The 24,601-nt window shown below is 44.3% G+C and overlaps 1 protein-coding gene across 1 annotated transcript in view; it reads right to left on the bottom strand.

Moving 5' to 3' along the window:
* Positions 1-24,601, bottom strand: part of PLB1 (phospholipase B1) — a 440,448-nt gene that overhangs the window by 292,183 nt on the left and 123,664 nt on the right. Inside the window, exons 14-17 of the mRNA XM_085610369.1 lie at positions 10,590-10,646; positions 8,889-8,978; positions 5,107-5,173; positions 1,215-1,273 (exon numbers count right to left, since the gene is read on the bottom strand). Of these exons, the coding sequence (XP_085466495.1) occupies positions 1,215-1,273; positions 5,107-5,173; positions 8,889-8,978; positions 10,590-10,646 (273 nt within the window). The remainder of the gene's footprint in view (positions 1-1,214; positions 1,274-5,106; positions 5,174-8,888; positions 8,979-10,589; positions 10,647-24,601) is intronic.

The raw sequence follows: 24,601 nt of genomic DNA, 5'->3' as shown, positions 1-24,601 counted from the left end.
TGTTTAAAGGAAATGAGCACACACGCTTTAGAACTGGTTGGTAATGGTAAAGTGAACAGAATCCTAAGGCCAACAACACAATATCAGAAAAATATGGAGGTGTAAGGCAAACATTTGAGGGAAGACCACCCTAAGGCTGGCAGTTCTAACATGGAGAAAACACAATTTGTTACTGTCTGCATTATCGAAAGAATTTCGGACCATGGCAAATATGAGGAATTGGATGTGCCCCCTTTGCTAAGCAAATATGAACATTTGTTGGTTATAAATAATTTACCTGTCATAGAGTTGACAATAAAAAGCACAGTCCATGCACAAGGATGTTATTTAAAAGAAGGCAAAAATATGTACGCAGTTTCACCATTTGTCTAGTTGAAATGGAACAAACTAATTTTGCCTCCAAACTATTCCTAACTTTCACAGTGGAAAAATTGAGAAAGGTTACTATAAACACTTCTTTTTATAAGGCATGGGGGAAATCAGTTTGCATCATATTTGTCTGGTTCAAAGGCCATTTTACACCGTTTCTAACTGCACAAGCATCATACATTCTGAAAACAAATGTCAATTGTTTGCATCTGTGCAAAGTTTCTTTAATCTAGACCAGGACTCACGTGCACTTTGTGGAATTTTAGTACAACAAGAATTTCGTTTCAGTGTTTGAGGTACTTATAGCTTTTCTTTGAAGGGAAATGTGTATGTTATAGGTTGCCAAATTTTCATTCCCCCAAACAATGAGCCTAAAGGTGTGGCGCTTATTAGCCAGGAACACACTGATCCCTTCCAAAGTTGTGAACAATTGGAACTGCGGATTCCAGCTGTTTACAGGAATTACAATGGACATTGTTCTACCTCCAGGAATGGTGCAGGGAGTTTCAGCACTCAAATACAATGTTTACAACTATAGAGCTCCAAGTCACTGAAAAAGCTTTTATGGCCTCCTGCTGTTATTTGAAGCCTTCACTAGGTGGCGCTGCAAGTCTATTATTTCGCCTCACTTGAGGAATGATGGTCTTGCTGATTCAACATCTAAAGAACTGTTCCATAATTGTTCCAGTATTGGACTGGTGCATCAACAGCCCATCTCATTTGCTTATGCCACACATAACCTGGGTGGTTCTGCACCTGTAGAAGGAGAGGAGCTAAGACGTGCCGATGTGCTCTCGGCTCACAGTGCTACACCCCAGACAGTCTATGCATCCTCTTATACTTACTGTGAGTGAGTCTCCGAGTGCGGCAACCACCTTTATGTCTGCAGGCCTCAGGCTGTGAACTGGAAGAAAAAAAACAAGTGTAATACCTCTATGCGCCACAAATGATGGCATAACACAAGATTTAAAGTTTACGCTGTATATGTACTGCAAATCAACCTTCCACTGAGTACAGGGTTAGCATACTGCCCTTATGCTTTCTACGATGACTTTTACATCCTGGCTATGCTATACACCTATCAGACCCATTCTTGTGTGCACTGTGGGCTTCCCCCCAGGGTGTGCCACACAACATCCCATTGGTAGCTCTTCTCCTGTGGGTTGAGCTTCACCTCCTGTCTCTACGACACACTTTTGTGTGAACTAATTTTACAGTTTGACTATGTTTTCTTTTGTGTGTACCAACTTTACGTTTTGACCATGTTTTTGTATGTTTTCCTTACTTTGTACAGCATCTCTATATTAACTTTTGCATACTTGAGAGGATTTTGAAACATTGTGCATATACACACATGCAGTTTATTTTGTGTAGTGCTGACATGAAGCCATGCTCAAAGAATAACAAACTTTAGGAAGAAAATGCATGGTCCATCAGCGAGGAAGGCCGAACCAGACAGCTGGAGCCTGCCCGGCCCCGCCCCACGGTGTGCTCTGGGGCATTTATAGGGGTGCAGTAATCAGGGGAGAAGGGCTGATGGACAAGGCAGCTTTCAGATTCAAAGTTATCGTGAGACAGAATACGTAGTGGCTGGGGAGAGAGAAATAATCCGGCCGCAGGGCGTTGGTTTAGGCTGTCGCCTCGAGGAGACCGGCCTCCATTTTGTATAAGTATAGGCCTGAAGATTGCCAGCATTTGTTTGATATCAGGTTGCTTGTCAACATTTCATGAGGGGATCGTATAGATATTTGCCACTGGAATCTTTAAGATTTTGAGGAAGACGCCCCACCCACAACTTATTATGCCGCGCTTCATCCTTGGCGGTTCCCCAAACCTTGGCAGGTAAAGACCACCTTGGTGGACTCAACCATTCCTGGGAGTTCTTATATAAATTATAGCACAAAACCTCCCAGGGTCTAAACTTGCGAAGTGTGTTTGGAGTGACAAATTATGAAGAGGTATCGACTCTCAACAAAGGAGAGAAATCCCTTTAGGACGATTACCCTCACTCACCAAAGGTGGCATGCTTCATCATTTGGGAATCTCCTCTCAGCGGAAAAACCTAGTTCCACTGAGGGCTACAACCCCCTCACTGTGAGGGAGGAGCTCAGATGTTTTGAAGTAGAAGCTGCTACACTCTCTGGGATCCTAAAGTCCCTTGGTAAGTAAGGTAAAATACAAAAAATCGCAGCGCAAAATAAAGTAAATGTGATTTTAAAACTACCTAGTGAGTAGCAAATAAATCTAACTTTATTGGCTTGCTCCTACTGGCAGGCATAAAAAGCAGTGTTATATAAATGCCAAATGGATTACTGCAGGGATCCAGATAAATATAAAAAATTACTGGAGGTAAGTCCAAGGAGTATCCTTTATTAATGGGTACCTCAGATGTGATTAATAGCCGTCTGTATCGGATACCAGATGAGGATCAATGGCTCATTTTTTGATAACTTTATGTCAACATGTTTCAGCCGTTAAAACAGCCTGTAAGGGTCTCCAGCCTTCATCACAAAGTGGCTACATTTAAAAATATTTTACACAGGGTTTAGACACCGTATCCAGAGATCACTCTGTGCTCAGCATTTTCGAAGGGATCATAATAATAGTCAATAGATAACACTAGTGATTATCACAGTTCTGGGACTGTTCTATTTCTTGCCCAGTCACAGGTTTGACTCATAAAGTAGCATAGAGGGTTAATGTGCCTGCACATCGTAATATGAAGGTCACAGATTTATATTATATTTAGATAACTTAAGTGAGGTTCTGCTTTTGACACTTACAGTTCATAAGTGCAAGCCTACTAATGTAGCGCAGTGATCTACTTATCTGCATCAAGGAGCTGCGTGCAAACTGTAAGTCATGGGTTTAGATCTTTCTCAATCTTGTTATTCTGAGATGCGAAGAAAAGCTCCTTTAGAAAGTAATAAAGTCTTGTAGTGCAGACAACCAGAATCACTATGTTATGTTTTATATCATGATTTAGGGCCCAATTTACAAAGGTAAACTGAGACATTTGGTCTAAATTTCGACCAAGCGTCTAAGTTTATGACTTTGGGAATTCGCAAAGGGCATTTACGAGTACTATCTTTATGTCCGCACTCGGGCCGGATCTTTACCCTGAGTGTGGACATAAAGATTGTAATCGTAATGCCCTTTGTGAGTTCCCAAAGTCGTAAACTTAGATGTTTAGTCTAAGTTTAGACCAAACGTCTAAGTTTACCTTTGTGAATTAGGTCCTTAGTGTTTCTCCAACCATTTACTCTTAAATACAATATCTACAAGTATGGACGACATGATGCATACAACTCAGAATTCTCCTTGTCTTCTTTAACATTTCCTGTACATTAATTTACACAATTGTGTTATTTATTGTGCATCTGTCTGTGATGTAAACCGCTCTAACACCCTACACTGGGGTGAATAGCGTTAGAAAAGAATTATTTTTAAAAAATCGTAGGTGCCATTAAAGTCAATAGTTGTGTAATTACTCATACAGACAGATACATCTTGCATTCTTACAGCCCAAGCACATCCCCTACATAGGAAGTGTAACAAAGTTAAAAACCTGCTTTTAACAGTTTCTCTTAAGTACATGTGAAGTGCTGTGGCGGCTGGCACATGTAAGAGCAGTGAGCGGGCTGGGGTGGGGGGAATTACACAGACGGCAGTATAGGTAAAATAAAATAAAAAAGGAATACAAATACTTACCTTGCGCTCGCCGCATCGCCGAGTCGGTGATGCAGCGAGCTAAGGTAAGTGGTTTTATATTGTTTTATTTAATTTTACCTATACCGTTGTCTGTCGACTTCCTCCCCGCCCTACCACTCTTACCTGTGCCGCCTCCCACTGGTGAAGTGGTAACACGCTGTCCGCCTTTGTTTCCTTCCATTCCATTCGTCTAGGCGCTAGGCTTCAGATGGCTCCTTTGCGGTATAATACTCGAACAAAAAGCCTTTTAAAGCAGGCCTTTGTTTTGGGACCAGCTGGATGTTAAAATTAGCATGCCCCGCCCTGCCTGCAGGTTGCTGCTCCAAACAGAATGCAGACAATATGCGGACGCTGCTAAATTACGCCCCGGTGTCGTAAAATGCATAGGGAAAAATTCAGCATGCTTCCCTGGGTCGGCTGGATCCCAGATCGGCCCAGAAATAGCTGCCTTAGCCAGGATCCGGCAGCATCACCCTACCTTCCATCACCGATCATACCCAGACACACACACGCTCACCCACAAACTCACAGACGTGCCCAAACACGCACACAATTGTGCACGTATAGGGTGCACACGCACACAGCCACACACTTAAAGAACTCACCCAGTGCCAGAAAAACATAACAACCATAAAATACCAACACAACACAACACAACAACAATAGACTATACACATACAGGTCCATAATGTGAGCACAACCACGACACACACCTCACTATAGAACAATACAGCACATACACGTCCACAAACTCCTCAAACAAAATAGTGCACCGAACATAATCTTTCATAGAATCCATAGGGCGCGCACAGTCACACGCGCACACAGGAATAGACCACAAATGCGCACATTTCTCCATTCAGAATGAACACAGCTCACACAAAGCCACACGTGGTCAACCAATCCTCCTGTGAACATTTGAAACAACAACAGATTCCAAGACCATGGATGAAATACTTGAAGCGCAGCGCCTGGTGAGACACGCCCTGACGTCATCTGGTTTCAGATATAGGTATTGATTCCTACCTGAGACAGGGATGTCCACAGAGGGGTCCATGTCTGGACACGAGATTGTAGTTCCAATTTTTCTTTCCTAAAAATACAAACCCCATGTTAGTTGTCAACTCTACCCCTCAAGTATCCCAGGCAACAAACACTAGAAGGATTATTCGTGCTCAGGGGGATTCGACCCTCCCCCCCTTCTTCCAGTCACGGTTTGAATCACATACATTCCCACATAGACGTCATTTAGGGGTCGCCACGGGTCGCAGCTGTGAGACCCCTGGCTTCAAAGGTGGCAAATTCTGTGCCAGTAACACAGGGTCAGCTGGGGTAACACTCTCTTTACTTTCTGTCAACTGTTCATTACACAAATAGTGAATAATTAAAATATATTATTCACTAATAGCATGCTAAATAAACCTAATTCTCAGTAGCAGGTTCCTTCACCCCAGTGTTTTAAAAGGGTGGGTCTTGCCAGTGTTAAGCACATGCAAATTAAAAACAGAGGTAGTACTGAGAGGAGTTCCAACTTGACTCTCTTTTTCTGTCCTACAAGGCTTCACAATCCAGCTTAAAAATCTGGCACCTTAAATAACAGAAAATTAAAGCCTGATTGACAGTCTCGAAGGCGGTTCCTGACTGAACAGGGGGAGGGGAGATGGAGGAGGGAGACCACCAGCAGGACCAGAACGGTGAGGATTTAGAGAACCAAGGCCAAGAGGACCAGTAGCAGGCAGGGCCGGACTGGCCGTAGCGGGCACCGGGCTTTTCCCAGGTGGGCCGTAAGGGTGAAGGCCAGTTTTTGACCGGTGGTGGCCCTTTGTAACAAAAGTACAGCAGCCGTTCAGACATAATTGCCAGGGCTGGTTTGTGATCCCAGTTTGGCCCTGGAAGCAGGGGGACACAAATGAACAGGCTTCCCTAGGACCAGGACCACGGGGCAAGGACCAGAAGGATGAAGACTAGGAAAGCCAACACCAGGGGACCAGGGCAACAAAGATCAAGTGCTTGTTTGAACAGGGCCAGAAGGTTTAGAACCAAAAAAACATGACCAGGGAGGACCTGGCTTGGCAATTCGGGCTGGACTGTTCCCATGAGCACAGGGTCAAGACTGATTTGCATATGGCTGGGTTCAAACTGGAATGGCGAGCAAAAAAAACGATGGATTTAGCCCCAGATCTCTGCACTGGGGTGAATGTATGACATTGTTCTGCATTCTGTCCATCAACTGTTGTTTTTGCATTTGTCACCCCGAGTGGGACGGGTTTGCTCAGACGTTAGTCCCGTGCTCTCCATGCCACTGGAATCAAGCTATCCTGGCTGAAGAGGGGTGAAACCCTGAAACCGGTCATAGGATGCTTGGTTCCAGTCCAGGGAGGACCTGGCTTGGCAGTTCGGGCTGGACTGTTCCTATGAGGCACAGGGTCAAGACTGATTTTCATATGGCTGGGTTCAAACTGGAATGGCATGGTGAGCAGAAAAACGATGGATTCAGGCCCAGATCTCTGTACTGGGGTGAATGTATGACATTGCTCTGCATTCTGTCCATCAACTGTTGTTTTTGCATTTGTTACCCTGGGTATGCTCAGACGTGAGTCCCGTGCTCTCCATGCCAATGGAATCAAGCTATTCTGGCTGAAGAGGGGTGAAACCCCGAAACCAGTCCTAGGATGCTTGGTTCCAGTCCAGGGAGGACCTGGCTTGGCAGTTCGGGCTTGACTGTTCCCATGAGGCACAGGGTCAAGACTGATTTGCATATGGCTGGGTTCAAACTGGAATGGCATGGTGAGCAAAACAACGATGGATTTAGGCACAGATCTCTGTACTGGGGTGAATGTATGACATTGTTCTGCATTCTGTCCATCAACTGTTGTTTTTGCATTTGACACCCCGAGTGAGACGGGTATGCTCAGACGAGAGTCCCTTGCTCTCCATGCCCCTGGAATCAGGCTATCCTGGCTGAAGAGGGGTGAAACCCCGAAAACGGTCATATGATGCTTGGTTCCAGTCCAGGAAGGACCTGGCTTGGCAGTTCGGGCTCGACTGTTCCCATGAGGCACAGGGTCAAGACTGATTTGCATATGGCTGGGTTCAACCTGGAATGGCATGGTGAGCAAAAAACTATGGATTTAGGCCGAGATCTCTGTACTAGGGTGAATGTATGACATTGTTCTGCATTCTGTCCATCAACTGTTGTTTTTGCATTTGTCACCCCCCGAGTGGGACGGGTATGCTCAGACGTGAGTCCCGTGTTCTCCATGCCACTGGAATCAAGCTATCCTGGCTGAAGAGGGGTGAAACCCCTAAACCGGTCCTAGGATGCTGGGTGCCAGTCCAGGGAGGACCTGGCTTGGCAGTTCGGGCTGGACTGTTCCCATGAGGCACAGGGTCAAGACTGATTTGCATATGGCTGGGTTCAAACTGGAATGGCATGGTGAGCAAACAAATGATGAATTTAGACCCAGATCTCTGTACTGGGGTGAATTTATGACATTGTTCTGCATTCTGTCCATCAACTGTTGTTTTTGCATGGGGACCAGCAAGGCAGATATCAGGCAAATGAGAATTAAGAGGATCAGGAGAAGCAAGAGGAGTTGGAAGAGGACCTGCCCTAGGAGGTCGGACAAGTAGGGCACGAACAGAACCAGGGTCCGAAGTATTGAGAGTAGGAGCAGGACCTGGAGGATCACGAGCAAAGACGATAAAGATCAAGAAGACCAGGGGATGTGAAGAACCAAGAAGAAGTGGATCAGGAGAGCTATGACTAACAGGAACAAGTGGGCTAAAAAAACATAACGAGGAGGACAAGGAGGGTCAGGACATGGGTGAACCAGCACAACCAGGTCTAGGGGCGCCAGCGGTAGATCCAAAAGGACTTTGCCCAGACTGAGACCTGGCAAAGAGGAGGAGAAACATGACCCAGAAGACCAGGAGAACCAAGATCAGGATGATCAGGGCCAGGAGTGCCACTTAAAGTCCAGTCGGAGGAGGACCAGGAGGCTGACGAATAGTAGCAGAAGAAGCAGGACCAGGATAGTGAGAACCAAGATGCAGATGAGGATGGTGAGAAGGAAGACCTGTACCAGGCAGAGGAGGATTAGAAGGGGGACGAAGAACTGGGGACAGAGGGACCACGGCCAGATGGGTTGAGGAGTAGAAGGACCAGGATGAGGAGGACATGCTCTTAGTTACAGACACACCTCTTATAAATAATTCTTAGTTACTCCTCTTAGGCCATGCCACAGACTGGTACATTTTTTCTTGTTGCCACTTTCTTTGGGGGCAGAGTTTGTAAACAAATAGCACATAGGCTGTCATTGATTCTGCTCCTCAAGGCACCGCCTCTCATAACTCTATCTCTCATGACTCTACCTCTCATGCCTCCAACCACTTTCTGCTGTAGCCAATTTATGAGATGCCAGAGTAAACTTGTTTTCCATTTCTGGAACTGAATGCTGCAACCAGGGTACTGGACTGATCCCACTCTGCAAAATGCTAAGGGTTAACCTGCTGCCCAACCCACTCAAAGGGTTACCTCTACCACCCACATACAATTCTCCTCTTGGCGTCTTTGGCACCATATTGCACACCTTCTGTTGGGCATTGACAGCTGTAAATTGCCCTTTCCCTCATTATGCGCCCTCTCCTTCTGTGCTTCTTCATATTTGCTTCTAACCACCTCTACAAAGAGCATTAAGCACTGTTAACGCCCTGGTCAGACAGAAATAATAGTTTAGGAAAGTTCCAAAAAGAGTGAACATTGTTTAGCTGTTAAAGATTTCCTAGGGAATAGGCCTATTTTATACCTGGGCCAGGGATGGTTTCTTTTCTTTTTTAGGCGGATCAGCAGCCGGTCTGTAGTCCCAATTTTTGGCTGTTAGTAAATATGGATGATCCTGTGGAAAAAATAATAATATTTGTTTGTATGCTTTTGGGCAGCCTCATGGAAGGGAGGATGAACAAAGAAAGAACATATTTAATTACAGTGATCTCATGCGGACCAGAGAAGAGGAGAAGAAACCACCTTAATTTGTGGCACCAAACTCCAGGTGCCCTCTACACTATTGCTGGTCTAAGGAGGTGGGGAATATGTGTATGTGTGTGTGTGTGTGTATATATAGAATTGGGGGCATGTAGGAGGATGATTACCTTGCTGTTGTGTGTGAGAGAATCTTGCACTGATTCCATCCGTGCTCTAGCGGCAGTGCTTAATTTGTAAAAGAATGAGTGCCAGTGCCCAAAGCTCTGCTCAGAAGCCTGCGGCAGGTGCTATACCATAAGTGTATAACGTACCACCGCATATTTCTATTACTTGTTCTTTTCCCACTCTTATATCCTACCTATCCTAATTGTGAAGAACTCTGATACCCGCCTGGGTCATGTTCACGCTATACAAAACTTTATACATAAAATAAAAATAAATAAATTGTATGGAATTTGTATGTTTCTTTCCTTTACACTCTCCTAATCAATAACAGCTACACTGAAGCCACACTGAAGCTTGAAAATAATTGTCTTTGTCAATGCTTGTCACACTTGTTGCTGTTCCATTTTCTGAATTCAAAGTTAACATTTTTAGGGACAGATTTTCAAAAAATACATGCAGCACAGCACCCAAAAAGGCGATGCCACGTGACAGGGTGGGAAAAGTAGAGCACCATATCTACAGAGATATGGCTCTCTTCTCCCCTTTCCCTTGCGCCAGCACTGATTTCAGCTGTTGTGCGCCAAGCGCAGACCTTAGCGCCATAGAGCTAGGGTGCGTGCATGATTCTAGCATAGGTTCTGTACGGGAAGGGAATCCTTCCTATACAAAATACCTTGCCTAGACACATTTAAAAACCTTTCCAACTTTGTCTGTGTGCTGCACTGTGCAGCACGAATGCAAAGTCGGGAAAGAAAGGAGAAATAAAAACATCTCTCCTATTAGCGCCTCCTTTGAAGTGACGTTAACTTTTGCATCTAAGCCCTGTATCAAAAGGCATAGGTGGTTGCATGGGAACGCCCGTGTACCACCCATGTATCGCCCCCTTGGTGCTAAGTAATGCAAGGCAGTGCTTCGCGCTGCTTTGTGCTACTTTTAGGGTACTTTCCAGCGCAAAATAAGTTTTGCGCTAGAAAGTAGACACCCCAACAAAATACATTTGTGCTGTGAACGTCACTTTTGTGATGCTAACCCAGCCCAAAATGTATGAAAATCTACCCCTTGGTGTTTTCTTCAGGAAGTCTTGTTTAGTTGACATGTTGCCACTCATCAACCCTCCCTCTTGCTTTTCTTCAAGAGCCATGAACTTGGGAATCTGGGGTAAGTCATGTGATGAAGACTAGTATGCTACGGTATGCTTATGTTCTAAGGTACTAGTTCAGATGTTTTAAATCAACTCTCTTACGAACATTAGACTGCTGGGTTGGACACCCTATTGGTTTAAATCAGGGATACAGACCTGCTTATTCTAAGGTCAGAGTTCAACGGAAGTCGGGATAAGGAGGTAATAGGGCTAGCCTACCTGAGGGGAGCACTGCAGGGCTGTGAATCCATCCTCTCCCGCGTATCCTGTCTCAGCCTGAAAGAAAGACAACAGCCCCATGAGAACACTTGTGGAATAGACTTCCGCTGTTATATAAATGATAGCGCGCGCTAGTGATGACTGGAAACAGGCTGATAGTAAGGCGGGGCCGGCATCGGACCTGCCGGCCGCGACGACACCGGCCCGAAGTGAAAGTTTCACTTCCGGGTCATGGAAGTTGCCAGGGCCCACCCCTCTTGAGGGGCGAGCACTCGCCACTAATAAAAGGCTGGGGAGCAGAGGAATCTTCCTCTGTTGCCTTCCGCGCTCCCCAGCCTTATTGTGCGACCTCCTTAGGGGGTCTTTGGATAATATTTGTTCCTTTTCTTTTTGCTTTTCCTAGGCTGTTGGCCATCCCGCATGTGCACAATGGCGCCAGTAAAGGGCGCCGAACTGCAAGGGCCCCCGATGGAGATAGTATACAGGGCGTATGGGGGTAACTGGGGGGGGGGGAGTACCCTCACGGTGAACGGGCCCTGATATTCTGTGGGGCTGAACAATGGAGGAGGGGATATAGGTAGTACCAGGCCATATTGCCGGGGGTAGCCCTTGCTACCCATGACTTGCCTCTTTGTACTCCTGGCACCGTCCGTGCCACCGCTCCTCAGAAGGAGCAAAGGTAGGATCAGAAATGAACTAAAAAGTCTATGTACAAAATGGTACTGTTTTCGTTTTTATTTTCATTTAGTCTAAATAGCATCTGTTCGAGGCAGCATTTGAGGATGATTTTAAAGTGACAAATTGCAGGTGTTACGTAGCAACACCCAAGGCCTCGACACTCCTGAGCATGAACTCAGTTGTTCGGACATTACTGGACAGGAGAATGTATTATTAGTGCGTAGGTTGTGGAAAAAAAAAATAAGTGCTCTGACTCTCGTCAGGAGGCCACCACAGGTTTCGCCACACATTGCCCATGCCATGCTGCCAATGATAGTAACAACACCACTACTAACCCGCACACTCCTTCAAGAGTGACAATTCACACTATTTCAGGCCCCCAAATTTAAAAGAATGGCTCGGGAGGCAGATAACAGTCATTTCTAATGTATATTGGAGTAACTGTTGTTGTGGTCATCTCTAAATTAGCTATATAGCGCCACCTTGTGGCAGACTGTCACAAGTGCAGTTGTTGACAATTAAGTGCCAGTGCTGAGCACCGGAAATCACCTGCTCAAATTAAGCTCTGGGTAATACACATTGTGTGACTCCTGCTATTCTTGTGGGCCTGTGAACTGTGATACTCAGAAATATAGAATGACTAGCTCCTGGTCCATTTAGTGGCCACACCAATGTGAAAGGATGACAAAAGAACTCCAGACCTCTGGGAATTAGTAGGTAATCAGACAATAAAAAGTAATACATTGAGGCACATTTGCAATGCTCCTGCTGCAGTCCATGGGGCATATTTACAAGATAATGATGCAGCACAGCGCTGCAAGCCATCTTGCTGCGCCAGGCTGCGTCATAAGGAAAGTGCAGGGATGCCTCCTTCTTACAACAATACGACGCATCCCTGAGCTTTCCGCTACACTGGCGTACAATAGGCTTGCTAGCGCTAACGCAGGCACCCTTGCACCACGGTGCAAGGATGCCTGCGTTGCAGGGATTATTGTTTTTGTGCAGGAAAGGACACCTTCCTGCACAAAAACAATAATTGATGGCATTTTCCTCCTTCCATGTGTGCCTCAGAATGCAGCACACATGTAAAGAGCAAACATACATTGAGAAATAAAGTATTTCTCCTCATTGTGCCACTTTTACGCCTCCCCTTGTAAATCTGGGAATGTGTCAGATTCATGGGTGCTGCGCAACACACACAGCAACACCGAAGGTACGCCCCTATCACGCAGAGTGATGCAAGAAAAAGGGCTATATTTACAAGGCCTTGAAAAACCATGCAGGGTAAATTTGAGCGGCCGTGCAAATATGGGCCAGCGCACTGCACCACTGGGGTGTCTAAAAAAGTGACACTGGTGTCCGGCATATTTACAAGGCCACGCAAAGCCACCCTGCGTGGCTTTCCATGGCCTTGTAAATTTGGAGTAAGGCAATACTTACTCTGCGTGGAAGGGGCATTCCATGGGTGTTGCTGTGGGTGTTTCCATGCAACACCCATGGTTTTTGACAATGCCCAAAATGTACAGCGTAGAGTAAATCTGAAGCAGCGCCAAAACTAACGCCTTCCCAAATCAGGCGTAAAGAGGAGAAATATTTACATTTATCCTCGTTGTTTCCTCTTTCCACATGTGCTGCATTCTTCAGCACAGATAGAACATGGAAACGCCTCCTTTGATTGTTTTTGTGTCGGGAGATTACCTTCCTGCATAAAAATAATGATGCCAACAACACAAACACCGTTGCACCAAGGTGCAAGGGTGCCTGCGTCTGCGCTCGGCTGCAGTTTGTGAGCCGGCGCTGGCAGAAAGGACAGGAATGCACCGTATCTTGTAGATATAGCTCATTACTGCCTTTTACTTTCGACATAGGGCAGCATAGCTAGAAGGCTTGCGGCAATGCCCTACACCAAAATAAAGTAAATATGCCCCATTGTTTTTCCAAAATATTAATATGCTTTGTTTAGATTTGGAACCCCATATTTCCTATTCTGATGAATTTGAGTTCTTTAATTTATTGTAGCCACCATGTGCTAGACTATTGGAAATATGTGCCAGCGTTAAGAAATAAGTGTACTTAATGAATGCTGTCAAACACCGGCACAAATTAGGCACTGTTTGGGTTCAAGAGTTGCACACTTTACAATGGGAAACAGAGTTAACATGCAGAAATTGGAAGGCATTAACACAGTCCTTAGCAAGACAACCGAAAATCCCACTTGAAGTGTGGCTGTATTGTGTAGCTACGGAAACCATCTGAAACATGGCTGCTCACTTCTGTGTTTTTTGCCTACTTTTAAGGAAAGCAACCTTAACTTTGGTGGTATGGAGTTACCAGAAAATGTACCAATAACACTAGTATTAGTTGCAGCTGTCATGATGCTCTGTAACCCGCATTTCGCTTTGGCAGCTGGCTCTGGCTGCAGGCATTATGATGTCGTAACTTAACTGTAATTACTTATTACAAGTGACTAGAGATATCCCAACCAGACTGTAATAAAGACATTATAGACCGGTTTTCATACAGGGGTTGCAAGCTTCCATATATTATATATGGGATAAAGTACCCCAGCCGCACATTAGACAATATTAGAAGTCTCAGAGGAGTTCCGTGGCCATATTAAGAAACTAGGCCAAAAGCTGGCTTCCACGTGTAAGAAAAATAATATTGCATGGCTCTTACAGAGAGCCATACACACAGATGCCATATTCTACATCTGGTTGTTCACTGCTATGACAGTGTGGCAGTGGCTGTGTGTTTTGATGGGGAGGAAAGGCACTGAAGGTGGTGGTGATGGGTGACAGGGGACAAGGTGTTATTTCTCATACAGGTCGGTGTAGAAAAGGGATGGATTGAGGAGAGGGTGGTGGGGTGGGTTGCAGGACAACAGTTTTTTCAATTTAAGGTGAGGAATAGGGCAAATGCAGAGGGTGGCTGGGGTAGGTGGCAGGAGGCTAGGTATGTTTTCCTTAACTGGGGGAGGGAGAGGATTTGGAGAGGGGGGTGGTCTGGGTGGGTGGTAGGACACCAGGTGTTTTAATGTGGGGAAGGGGAGGGTCAATGCAACAGGTAGTGTGGTGGGTGGCAGGACATCAGGTGTGTTTTTTGTAATATTTGGGAGGCAAAAAGAAGGGTAATGCTGAGAATGATGTTGCAGGGTGGGGGGGGGGGTGATGGGAGGGCGATAAGAGGATCCTAGGAGTGACAGTAGCGTAACAATAGCCCCCGCAGCCCCCACAGCACTGAGCATGGGTGGCGGCGGATTGCTCCTGACTGGGTGCGGAGCATGGGGGGCTCCTCTATGTACTTAGCAGGGGGGCCCCCTCAAGTTTCGTTACGCCGTTGAGGAGTGGGTGTCAGGGCACCAGGTTCAATATGGGTCAGGAAGCAAACACAGGTGACACTGGGATGTGTGTGGCCCCTGCAGGACTCTTCTGCTCCTGCCTCGCTGATGACGGCGGGCGAAGATGGCGCGGAGGGTCTATATGTCACAAATCTAAAGATGGGTGACTCCGAATAAAGGGGATGTTTTTCACCGTGGGGTTCTGAGTGACATCACAGAGAACTCTGGCTTTGCTCCCGTTGGAAGTCATCTCTGTTATTTACAGTCTATAAATCTATTATTATCATCATCGTTAATTTTATTATCATTACCACTACTGTTATTAATATTATAATAAGAATAAAACTAAGAACTGAATTAAAAACATGAATAAAAACGAGAATAAGCATCATGTCTTTTTATGTAGCATTAAAGTTGAAATTCCGCCATTGAAGGAGCCTCACTGTAACAGCATCTGATTGAGCCTCCAAGCATCCCGTCACTCTGGCAGTTTCCTCAGCGCGCGGACGGCGGGCGGGGGCGCGAGCGTTGGCGCCCATTCTTTTCTTATGATCCATCAACCATAAACCACTGCATTGCGCCTCCAAAAAGGGACTATCCTTATCTCTTATCGCCGTTTGCTGCTGCTCTGATAGTAGATGCACTTTTCCAAGTGGTCATTTGCCAGCAACTCACTGCACCAAGAAGGAAGTGGCTGAAAGCAGAGGTCGTTGACCACCAGTTCAGCTGGCACTACACGCAGGGACGACAGACAGAAGCTGCGACTCATGGAGTTAGGTCGTTCGATGCCATCACTCGATGTCGTCAAGGACACTGTTACTAATCCTGGAGTTTTCTCTTACTGCCTATTGCATTCTGGGCGTTGTAGTCTTGGTTTGCTTCCATTGAACTAATCAAACTAACACAGCTGATAGCAGTGATCGGTAGGTTACAAATCTAGGGCTGGCAGCGGTGCCTGTGATGACCTGGAGTGAGATGGACTCAGAAGTTTTTAAGACATGGGCAAAGTGTGAAAATGCCCAGGGCACCCACCTTCCAAGAGGCCCCCTTGTGAAGGTGAACTTTATCTCTATTTGATCTCTGTCTATTTTCTCACTAAACTTCTCTCCCTAAGCCTACCTCTCCCCGGACATATGGGCATATTATCAAGAATGGCGTTAAAAATATCGCCGCTTTAGCGGCAGAACACTGCATCTAAAGCGGCGATAGTGGGCTTGATAATATGCCCGTGAGAATTCCAATAGAAGCCCATGTTGACACCAGAACATGGGCTTCTATTGGAATTCTCTAGGACATATTATCAAGCCCATTATCGCCGCTTTAACAGCACTTTTCAGCCTCTAAAGCGGCGATATTTTTAACGCCGTTTCTTGATAATATGCCCCTAAGTCTCTCCACCCAGTGCCGCCATCAGGAGTTTGGAGTCTGGGCAGGACATATGTCAACTGATGGGACCCTGTTCATTTTGTCTGGCATCACCGGAGGCATGAATTGTCATGTAATGGGTGATAAAATGCAAACGTGTTGTTTACATTGGTCCCCTGCCTAGGGCTTCCCAAGACCTTAAGGTGACACTGGAGGTGGTCACCTTAACGTGAGCCAAATCTTGTCGCTGACCACAGCTCTCATACCACACCCGGACCGCGTGTTCTTGCTATCTCCGTTCGCGGTCAGAGTTTGATGCTGTATCAGTTATGATGACCTGATAACAACAATCTTTCGCGTGTGTGGCTAATCTGTTACTTTGATCTGATCTTGTGCAAGGGACTTGCGTCGTGAAGGTACCTGATAAGAATTTTCGCAGAACAAACACATTTAACCTCCTTATGGATTCCTGTGGAGAAGAGAATGACTGATTGTCTTTATACAGCGTGTACCGACACTGCTGTGTAAAGACACAGGTCCTCAGATTCTACACGTGAGGCCCGATTCACAAAGGTAAACTTACGCTTTTGTGTAAGTTGACTACTTTTTGGTATTCACAAAGGCAAACTTAGACCAAAAGTCTAACTTTACTTGTAGTAACTTACCGTTGGGAATACCGAAAAGTAATAAAGTTGGAATTTTGGTCTAAGTTTACATTTGTGAATACCAAAAAGAAATAAACTTACACAAAGGTGTAAGATTACCGTTGTAAACTGGGCCTGTTAGGTTTAAGCATTTACTCATAACTGTCTATGGACTGCGTATAAGTGACACAGCGATTAAAATGGCACTTCATTTATTGGTCAAATCACAAATCAACTACCCCTTGATTTAGTGTATGTATTTATTAATATTTTTGTTTCCTGTAGCATCAACATGTCGCCCGAAAGCCACTTCAGAAGGTTTTATTTTAATATAAAACCAAAACAGTATGTAGGAGAAACTTTGCAAACCCAATGCAAGGTTTAGCACTAGAATTGACAGCTTCATACACCGGGACGTAGTTAGTCGGTGAGATTTGGGGCATGTGTATCTCAAATTTCCCAACTAAAAAAGCAGTGGGCTGCAGTGTGAGGGGGTGAGGTGACTGATGTTCGGGGTGGAGTGTCACCATGAGGAGAAGGGTCAGTACTGATTTGTATTAGGTGGGTCTCTGGTGCTGACTTAAAGGTTAGCGGACAGGTACTCTAATGCAATGACAACAGACTGCCCTGCCCGCCAAACGAAAGGTCCGCCCCCCTGATTTTGAGTTGGGCAGAATGCAAGCTTTACGCTGACATAGTCAAATTTACTCCATCGTTGTAAAACTTCTTTCAAATGCCCAATGGAGTAGGGGCCATCGGAGATAAGCCATCAGACCACCTGCCCTACTTAGAGTGCTTTAAGTTTCAGGTTTCAAGATTATTGTTTGAGTTTGTTCAAAACGGCACACAATCATAACCCAAAAAATGATACTAAAAACATTAAAGTAATGCCAAAAAGTATGTGGCGAGGGGTAAGCCTGGGGCATGGGTGAAAATCTGGGGCCCCTGGAACGCCTACCGCGGGGGTATTTGTGAGCCGCCACTGCTACCGGCTGCCTCGCCAGCTCCGTCTCCCTAGCTGACCCCCCCCCCCTCAGCCGTGGGCACGCGGTTCCCCAGTCCCTGATCTACTCCCATTCCCCTCTTCAGAGTTTTGCTGCTGGTTGGGATCCCCCACTTACGGAGCTCGTGCCGTCATTTTGGATTGCGGGTTGCCTTGCGGGTGTGGTTTTTTGTGTTGTTTTGTTTTGATAAAAGGAAACCGTATTGTGGGCTTGGAGTTATGCGGCCTGCGCTATTGATGTCTCCTGCTTCCCCAATCTGCACCGCCAAGAGACTCTTACTGTATGTATGTAATATGCTTTTGTCACTCTAGCGGCCGGCCGGGTGGTTGTAGGCCCATACCTGTAACTTTTTCAAACTGCAATAAACGGTTTCAAAAAAAAAAAAAAAAAAAGTAATGCCAAAAACGTTATCATGAAATTAGCATCCCGTCTAAACATTCAGTTAATTCCTTCAGTTAAAACATATATAAAACTCTCTTTGTTTTACCAGTCAGCCAATATAAACCACTTTAGATTAAAAATAAATAGCATATTCTTCACCACAACCCATAACTAGTCTGAATTATCTTCTCTCAGGACTAGTAAGCATAGTAGGAATTTATGCGACACCACTAGTACGTGCCGAATATAGAAAATAGAAACAACCAAAAACAATAAAATACAAAAAGACTTATCATCCTTTCATATTTATTTAGCAGCTGTAGTTCATATTAAAAACAAATATGGAATTCACAGTCCGCCTATCAATACAGCATTCTCTTCGTAAATTCCTTATCATTACCTGAAATGTTCCTCTTGGGTCGACAAGATCAATGCAAAATGCAAACATAAAGGGGCCATTTACGATGGCAGCGGACTTGAGTACGCCTGCCATCGTAGCGGAATCGGGACTGCCTGCCTGTAAGGTGGTGGTCCCGCACCCCTAATCACGATGTGACCGCCACCGTGGCGGTCACATCCAGCAATTTCACAATGCGGACGGTGCTGCTGGCTGCAGCACCGTTTGCAATGTGAAATGGACACAAAGTGCCTTTCCCTGTACTACGTGGCAGCACCACGCGGTGCCTGCCACTTTGTGCAGGGAAATGCAGGGGGGTACCATAGGGGCCAGCAACAGGCCCCCAAACCCAGCCTCCTCCAGCCTTTCCATGGCGGTTCCACCGCCATGGAAAGGCTGGCTGACGCCAGCATTGTAATCTGGCGTGCCGTGCCTCCTAGGCACCACCACCATTTTACACATGCTGACTGCTCCGCCAGGCAATCGTGACGATTGCCTGTGGCGGAAGTGTGGAGGGCGGTCTTTGCGACCGCCGCGGTCGCACAGCTATTCCACCCGCCACCCTAATGTGGCGGGGGAAATGGGACTCAGATGGCGGAAGGACCACCATCGCCTGTCTGGCGGTGGAGGTCATCCCGCCATCCTACTGACCCCATAGTTCCACATTTGTAAAGTACAAATTTATCACCCCTAAGGATATCCAGATGCTGGGGGCTGCCAGGGAGATTAAGTGAGCTATTGCCCAGAGTCACATGATACTGACGTGAGCTGCTGCTGTTGATCGAACCGTGAGCCTCACGCTCCGGAGTCAGCCGCTCTGGCCACTGCACCACACCTCTACCTTCATAGTAAAGTGACAATGTGCACAGGTTACAACAGGAACAGCAAACCAGTTCCATGTACTAAGGCCTGGTTGATAAGACGCAGTCCAAGCAGATAAAATCCTTTAACATTATAAAGTGCTACATGCTTATTTAGCAGCAAGTTAATTTATTAGTGCATTGCATAAGACCTCCAACAGTCAGCCCAGGCTCTCCATTACTACTTCTAAAAATGTACTTAACATAATCTAATATTACAACACGTCATTACAGCTGTAGTTAAGTCCCATAGACATTGTATCTGAAGAGCTCTAAAAATAGGCAATAGAAGTCTCCTTCTACCATGACAAAAAGCAGTGAAAACTACAAGCAGATGTTAAAGTGACAATTGCATTGTATAAAACAGAGGAAAAAATCCAAGTCCAAGTTCTCCTTTTTGCTATTTGCATTATTTATTTTCCATTTTATAAAGCCCGGAACTTGACCTGTTCTGAGCTTTGGCATATATATTCGAATGTTTCTTGCTTTTGTATCTTTTAAATACAGTTATAAATTTCCTTTGTAATGTGTAAGCAACAAACGCAACAGTTATGTTATTTTCTTTTATAGTTTACTCTTTGATCAAACGTTTTAACAATTTTTTCTACAGAGAGTCAAAATTTCTCCTGAATTGGATATTGTTGGTGTATCCAGGAACTTTATGATATTATGGAAATTCCTTATCAAAGGGATTAAATTATTTGGCTGTATATAGCATTTTATTAAGTGCCTCAATGATCCTTCAGGCGTATTAATCAAGCAGAACCAATAATAAAAAAATTCTTTGCCAATACTTTAATCTGATGCTCCCCAATTCCATCGCAAGCCTTATTGCACTATTAGCCGAGCCACTCGAGAGACAAAGCCATCTTGTCCAAATATTCATTTTTATGGTTTGCAAACGGGTTATGTTTTTCACAACAAACGTTTTACAGCCGTATTGCAACAAATTTGTAATTTTCGAAATGATATGTCAAGACTTCGAATGGAGCGTAACCCATTGCGCAGTCCATCTTTTTTAAAGCCCCGCAGCTGCTTTTGCTCTTTGCTCCTGGAGGTCAATATGGGCTTTAACATTGAGATCTTTTAGAACTAGATTGCTCAAATATCTATACCTGTTAACTATTTCCAGTTGGTCTCCGTTGAGCCACCACTTCAAGTATTTCTTCAGACTGGTTTTCTTTGAGAATGTCATTAATTTTATTTTGGATATGTTTTTGATCAAATCATTTGCTTCACAATAGGACTAGAAGGCATCTAATTGCCTCTGAAGGCCAACAGGTGTGAGATCTAGGAAGACTGCATCATCAGCATAAAACAATTGACAAAATTAGTTTTCTTCCCAATTTCTGTGGAAGTAAGCGTGCAAGGCTGGCATTTAGAACATCTGCTGTATATAAATGGAAAAGAGGCAGGGCTAAAATACACCCTTGCCTTAGCCCATTGGATGGATTAGTTTTCATTGACAGGGCTTTGTAATTCCCACATTCAATTATAGTCCAGGACCCTTCATGAAGTTGGATTATCAATTTGAATAGGCCTGGTGGTATCTTCCAATTTATTAATTTTTATATACTGATATACACTGCTAGTTTCTTTTAAAGTCATATTTTCCAGCTATAAGTTCATTGCATAGCAATACTACAAAGAACGGATGGCTGGGTATCAATTGCGCAGAGTTGTGACGTAATCAAAATTCAAGAAATCTGGTTGCTCCAAGGATATGGTAACGGCCACCCACCATATACCAGAAGGTATAGACAAACTCTACACCATTTAGACAAAAGAAAGAGGATATATCCTGAGCATATTCCACAGTAATCAGTTAAAGTTCTTAATGAATCAACACCAATAGCCTTCTTAATCTTTTTTTATTTCTTTAAACCTTCTCCAGGAACAGCCCTAGCCGCCAACACGTGTTTCGTCTCTTTGTGGTGTAAGCCACAGACTTCCTCAGGGCTAATATTTCACAATGTTCCAAGATCCACAGCAACATTCGAATTATTAATGAGTGTATATATTTATCATATTTCCAAGAACTTATCAAAGTCCCGATCCATGAGACAAGAAAATGTAGTCTCTCCAGCGTCCCTTGTGTATCAAGAAACCATCAGATACCCATAAAGAGCAGCGTTGTCAAAAGCGAGTCCTGAGAAACGGCGTCTAGCACTCACCTACTGCTGAATACCCCCTCCTAAATCCTATATGCATGTTTGGTAGAAAACCCTCTTCTTCTACCCATTCTTCAAGGGTTTGCAGAAGACGCTTAACAAATATTTTGCGTAGTATATCCAACAGTGTTATCATTTGATAATTGTTCAGAATTGTGCAAGAACCCTTTTTGTAAATTGCCACCATTATGCTCTCCTTCCAGGACTATTTGATTTCATTTTCTTTGACAATAGAAGCCATTAACGGTGTTAATACCTGCGCCCACAGATGTGAATCTAATTTTAATATGGTTGCTGATGAACCATCCGCGTCATTTAGATTTGACGGTCAGATGGCTTTTTTATGGTTCATCACTGCCATTAATATCCTGGTAGGTAGGGACAGTAAAAAAAAAAAATATGACCCCCACACCACAGGAGAAGGTCCCATGGTGTGAGGTCATTAGTTTTTATTTTTCGAAAGCAACACCCCGGTTTGAGAGTTTGTTTTTTAATACAAAACTTTGGAAAAGTTTAGAGGCCGGCAGTCATGCTCACGGAGCTGAAAAACAATGGTTTAGAATGCCACCCCGTGAGAGTGCCAGTAGTCAGACTATTTCCAATAATTCCTCTTACCGCCTTTTGATTGGTTGATTGCCAGCAGAATGCCTGTAAACCTGATACAGGTGCAGCTTTCGAACCCTACTACTCCTAATGTTTGTGAATTTCAAAAAGTAGCATATTTGTATCCATTCAAGGAGTACTTCTATGGGAGCTTATTTGTAACTTCTATTTAACCAGGTCACTATTTAAGTACCTGATCCATATAATGAACAAGTTAAAACCTCCTAGTGAAATCAGTATAACAAGAAAAGCGAACAGTGACCTAGCAAACCCGACTCAGGGGCCTAGAGCTAATTAGCAGACCCAATTAGCACTTATTTGGCGGTGTCACACCCAAGACACCCACTCTAAAGCTACGGCCCTGTTCGTACGCCAGTCTACCTGAATAGAGGAAAATTAATAAGGGTCTGATTCATAAAAACTTTTTCAGAAGTGCTTCTTAACTGCACCCTAAAAGCAATTTGTGAAAGTAAATACCACATCCTTATTCAGTGAATGGGTTTTGGAGACATTTTGTGATTGCTAATTGCAGTCATGATGGTGGGAAGCCCTACAGTATGGTAGATTTCCATCATAAATTAAATGTTAAAGGTGGGGAAAAGGTCTTTCTCGGATGGGATGGTCCTTCAAAATACCATGGCCACCCACAAACACTTTGCAGGTATTGCCCCACCTTGGATGTACCTGGAAATTTACTGAGGTGGGAAGGAAAGGGAATGATCCGTATTTCATGGGGCCTACGGTGAGGAGATTCTTCACTTTCTGAAGCCTAAGGAGGTGGTATAAGGAGGAGCTGGCTTGAATGGGGATTCCGGGGTACAATGAGCTTGTGGTGCAGCACCAGCAGACTGCGTTTGGCAATTCTAAGTCCCTTAGTCAGGACCACTGAAATTATGCAGCATGGGATAACCAAATTACACAGCAAGAAAGGGAAAATTATGCACCATAATGCAGCACATTTTGTCATAGTATTACTTCCCTATTTTGTCATTTTTACACAGGTTAAGAGTGTCTAGGCAACGGTTTTACATCATTAGTACCAGTTTAACACCCATATATAGCAACATAAAGGGGAAAAGTGAACCCTTGCAAAGAGACTTCCGCTTCGTGTGTTGCCTTGCTTTTAATAACGTTTGACCCCTTTGTGCTACAATCAAAATGCTTTTTTAAAAATCTGCAGATTTTGCAGCAGATGATGGATTATGTGGCAAATCTAAAAATATGTGGAAAACGCGGCAGCTGCAAATTCGCTTAAATCCAGTGGCCCTGCCCTTAGCTCCGCAGAGACTGTTAAATGTGAAGGACAGTGAAGTTAACCTGCTTGCAGCGAAGGCGGTGAGCTATGAGTGAGAAGATTTATTGCTGTGCGAACTCATTATATTAAGACTTACTTAGAATTATCTCTTAAAACTGTTTTTATGGACTTTTATTTTCAATTAATTTAATATGAAGATATTGGGGGTTTCATTTTAAATATTGTACTACAAAATGATCACATCCAGAATATCCCCTACCAAAATATTGTTAAGATATTGTTAAGATAAGTATATATATATATTATATTTATATATCACATAATTAGAGTTACATATATTTATATATATATATTCTGCTCCAAAGTTGTCCACCTGTAAGTAGCACTCGACCAGCAGCTTGATTTATGTGTAGGTAGGGACGGGGATCCGCTTGTAGGAGCCGCTCCGTAGTGGATTTGCCTGACGCGTGGAACAGCAGCCGTACATAGGATCGAGGACGGGCCCACTTGCAGGGTCCATACAGGACTTGATTATGTGCTTTCCGTACTTCACTTCCCATAATGCACAGTCTCATTTGAGCCTCCCATTGGTGGGTGTGTCATATGTTAAATGGCGAAGTGGGTTAGCGGTTGTGCACACCGTTTCCGTTAAAGACTCTGAAGAGAAGCATATGGAGCTTCGAAACGCGTCAGGCAAATCCACTACGGAGCGGCTCCTACAAGCGGATCCCCGTCCCTACCTACACATAAATCAAGCTGCTGGTCGAGTGCTACTTACAGGTGGACAACTTTAGAGCAGAATATATATATATATATATAAAACTCTATTTATGTGAATCGTGACAATATATATTTATTTTCAAGGTACGGAGATGTGGCATTTACAATAGTAAATTTATCCTGACCTATATATACTTACAGTCACGATATTTTGCTCGTCCGTGTTATGGATACAGTCATTTTGCAGCACAGTAAACTGACACATAACACAAAAAGGGAGATTCGCCTTTATTCGGTTATTAAACCTGGTGGATAGGATATTATCCACCAGTGAGTATTTTTGTGCGCTTCAGTATCTACAGATCAAAAAAATTGTGGAAGTAATTGGATCTGTAGATACTGAAAGAATATATTGTATCCAGGCCCAGTTATACAATCGTTCCAACGGATATGTTCTTTGAATGACAAAACATTTCTTTCTCTATGTTATGTGATGCACTGTTGTTGTAACTGTATTAAATGTATTGGGTTTTAAGGAATTTTTATAACTTTATATAAATTGGAGATAGATAGCAACTGTGATTATTTTTATGA

This window comes from Triturus cristatus, chromosome 6 (assembly GCF_964204655.1).
Source record: "Triturus cristatus chromosome 6, aTriCri1.1, whole genome shotgun sequence".
Lineage (NCBI taxonomy): Eukaryota > Metazoa > Chordata > Amphibia > Caudata > Salamandridae > Triturus > Triturus cristatus.
Note: the sequence above shows the minus strand (reverse complement) of the source record. Positions and strands in the feature narration are given on the sequence as shown.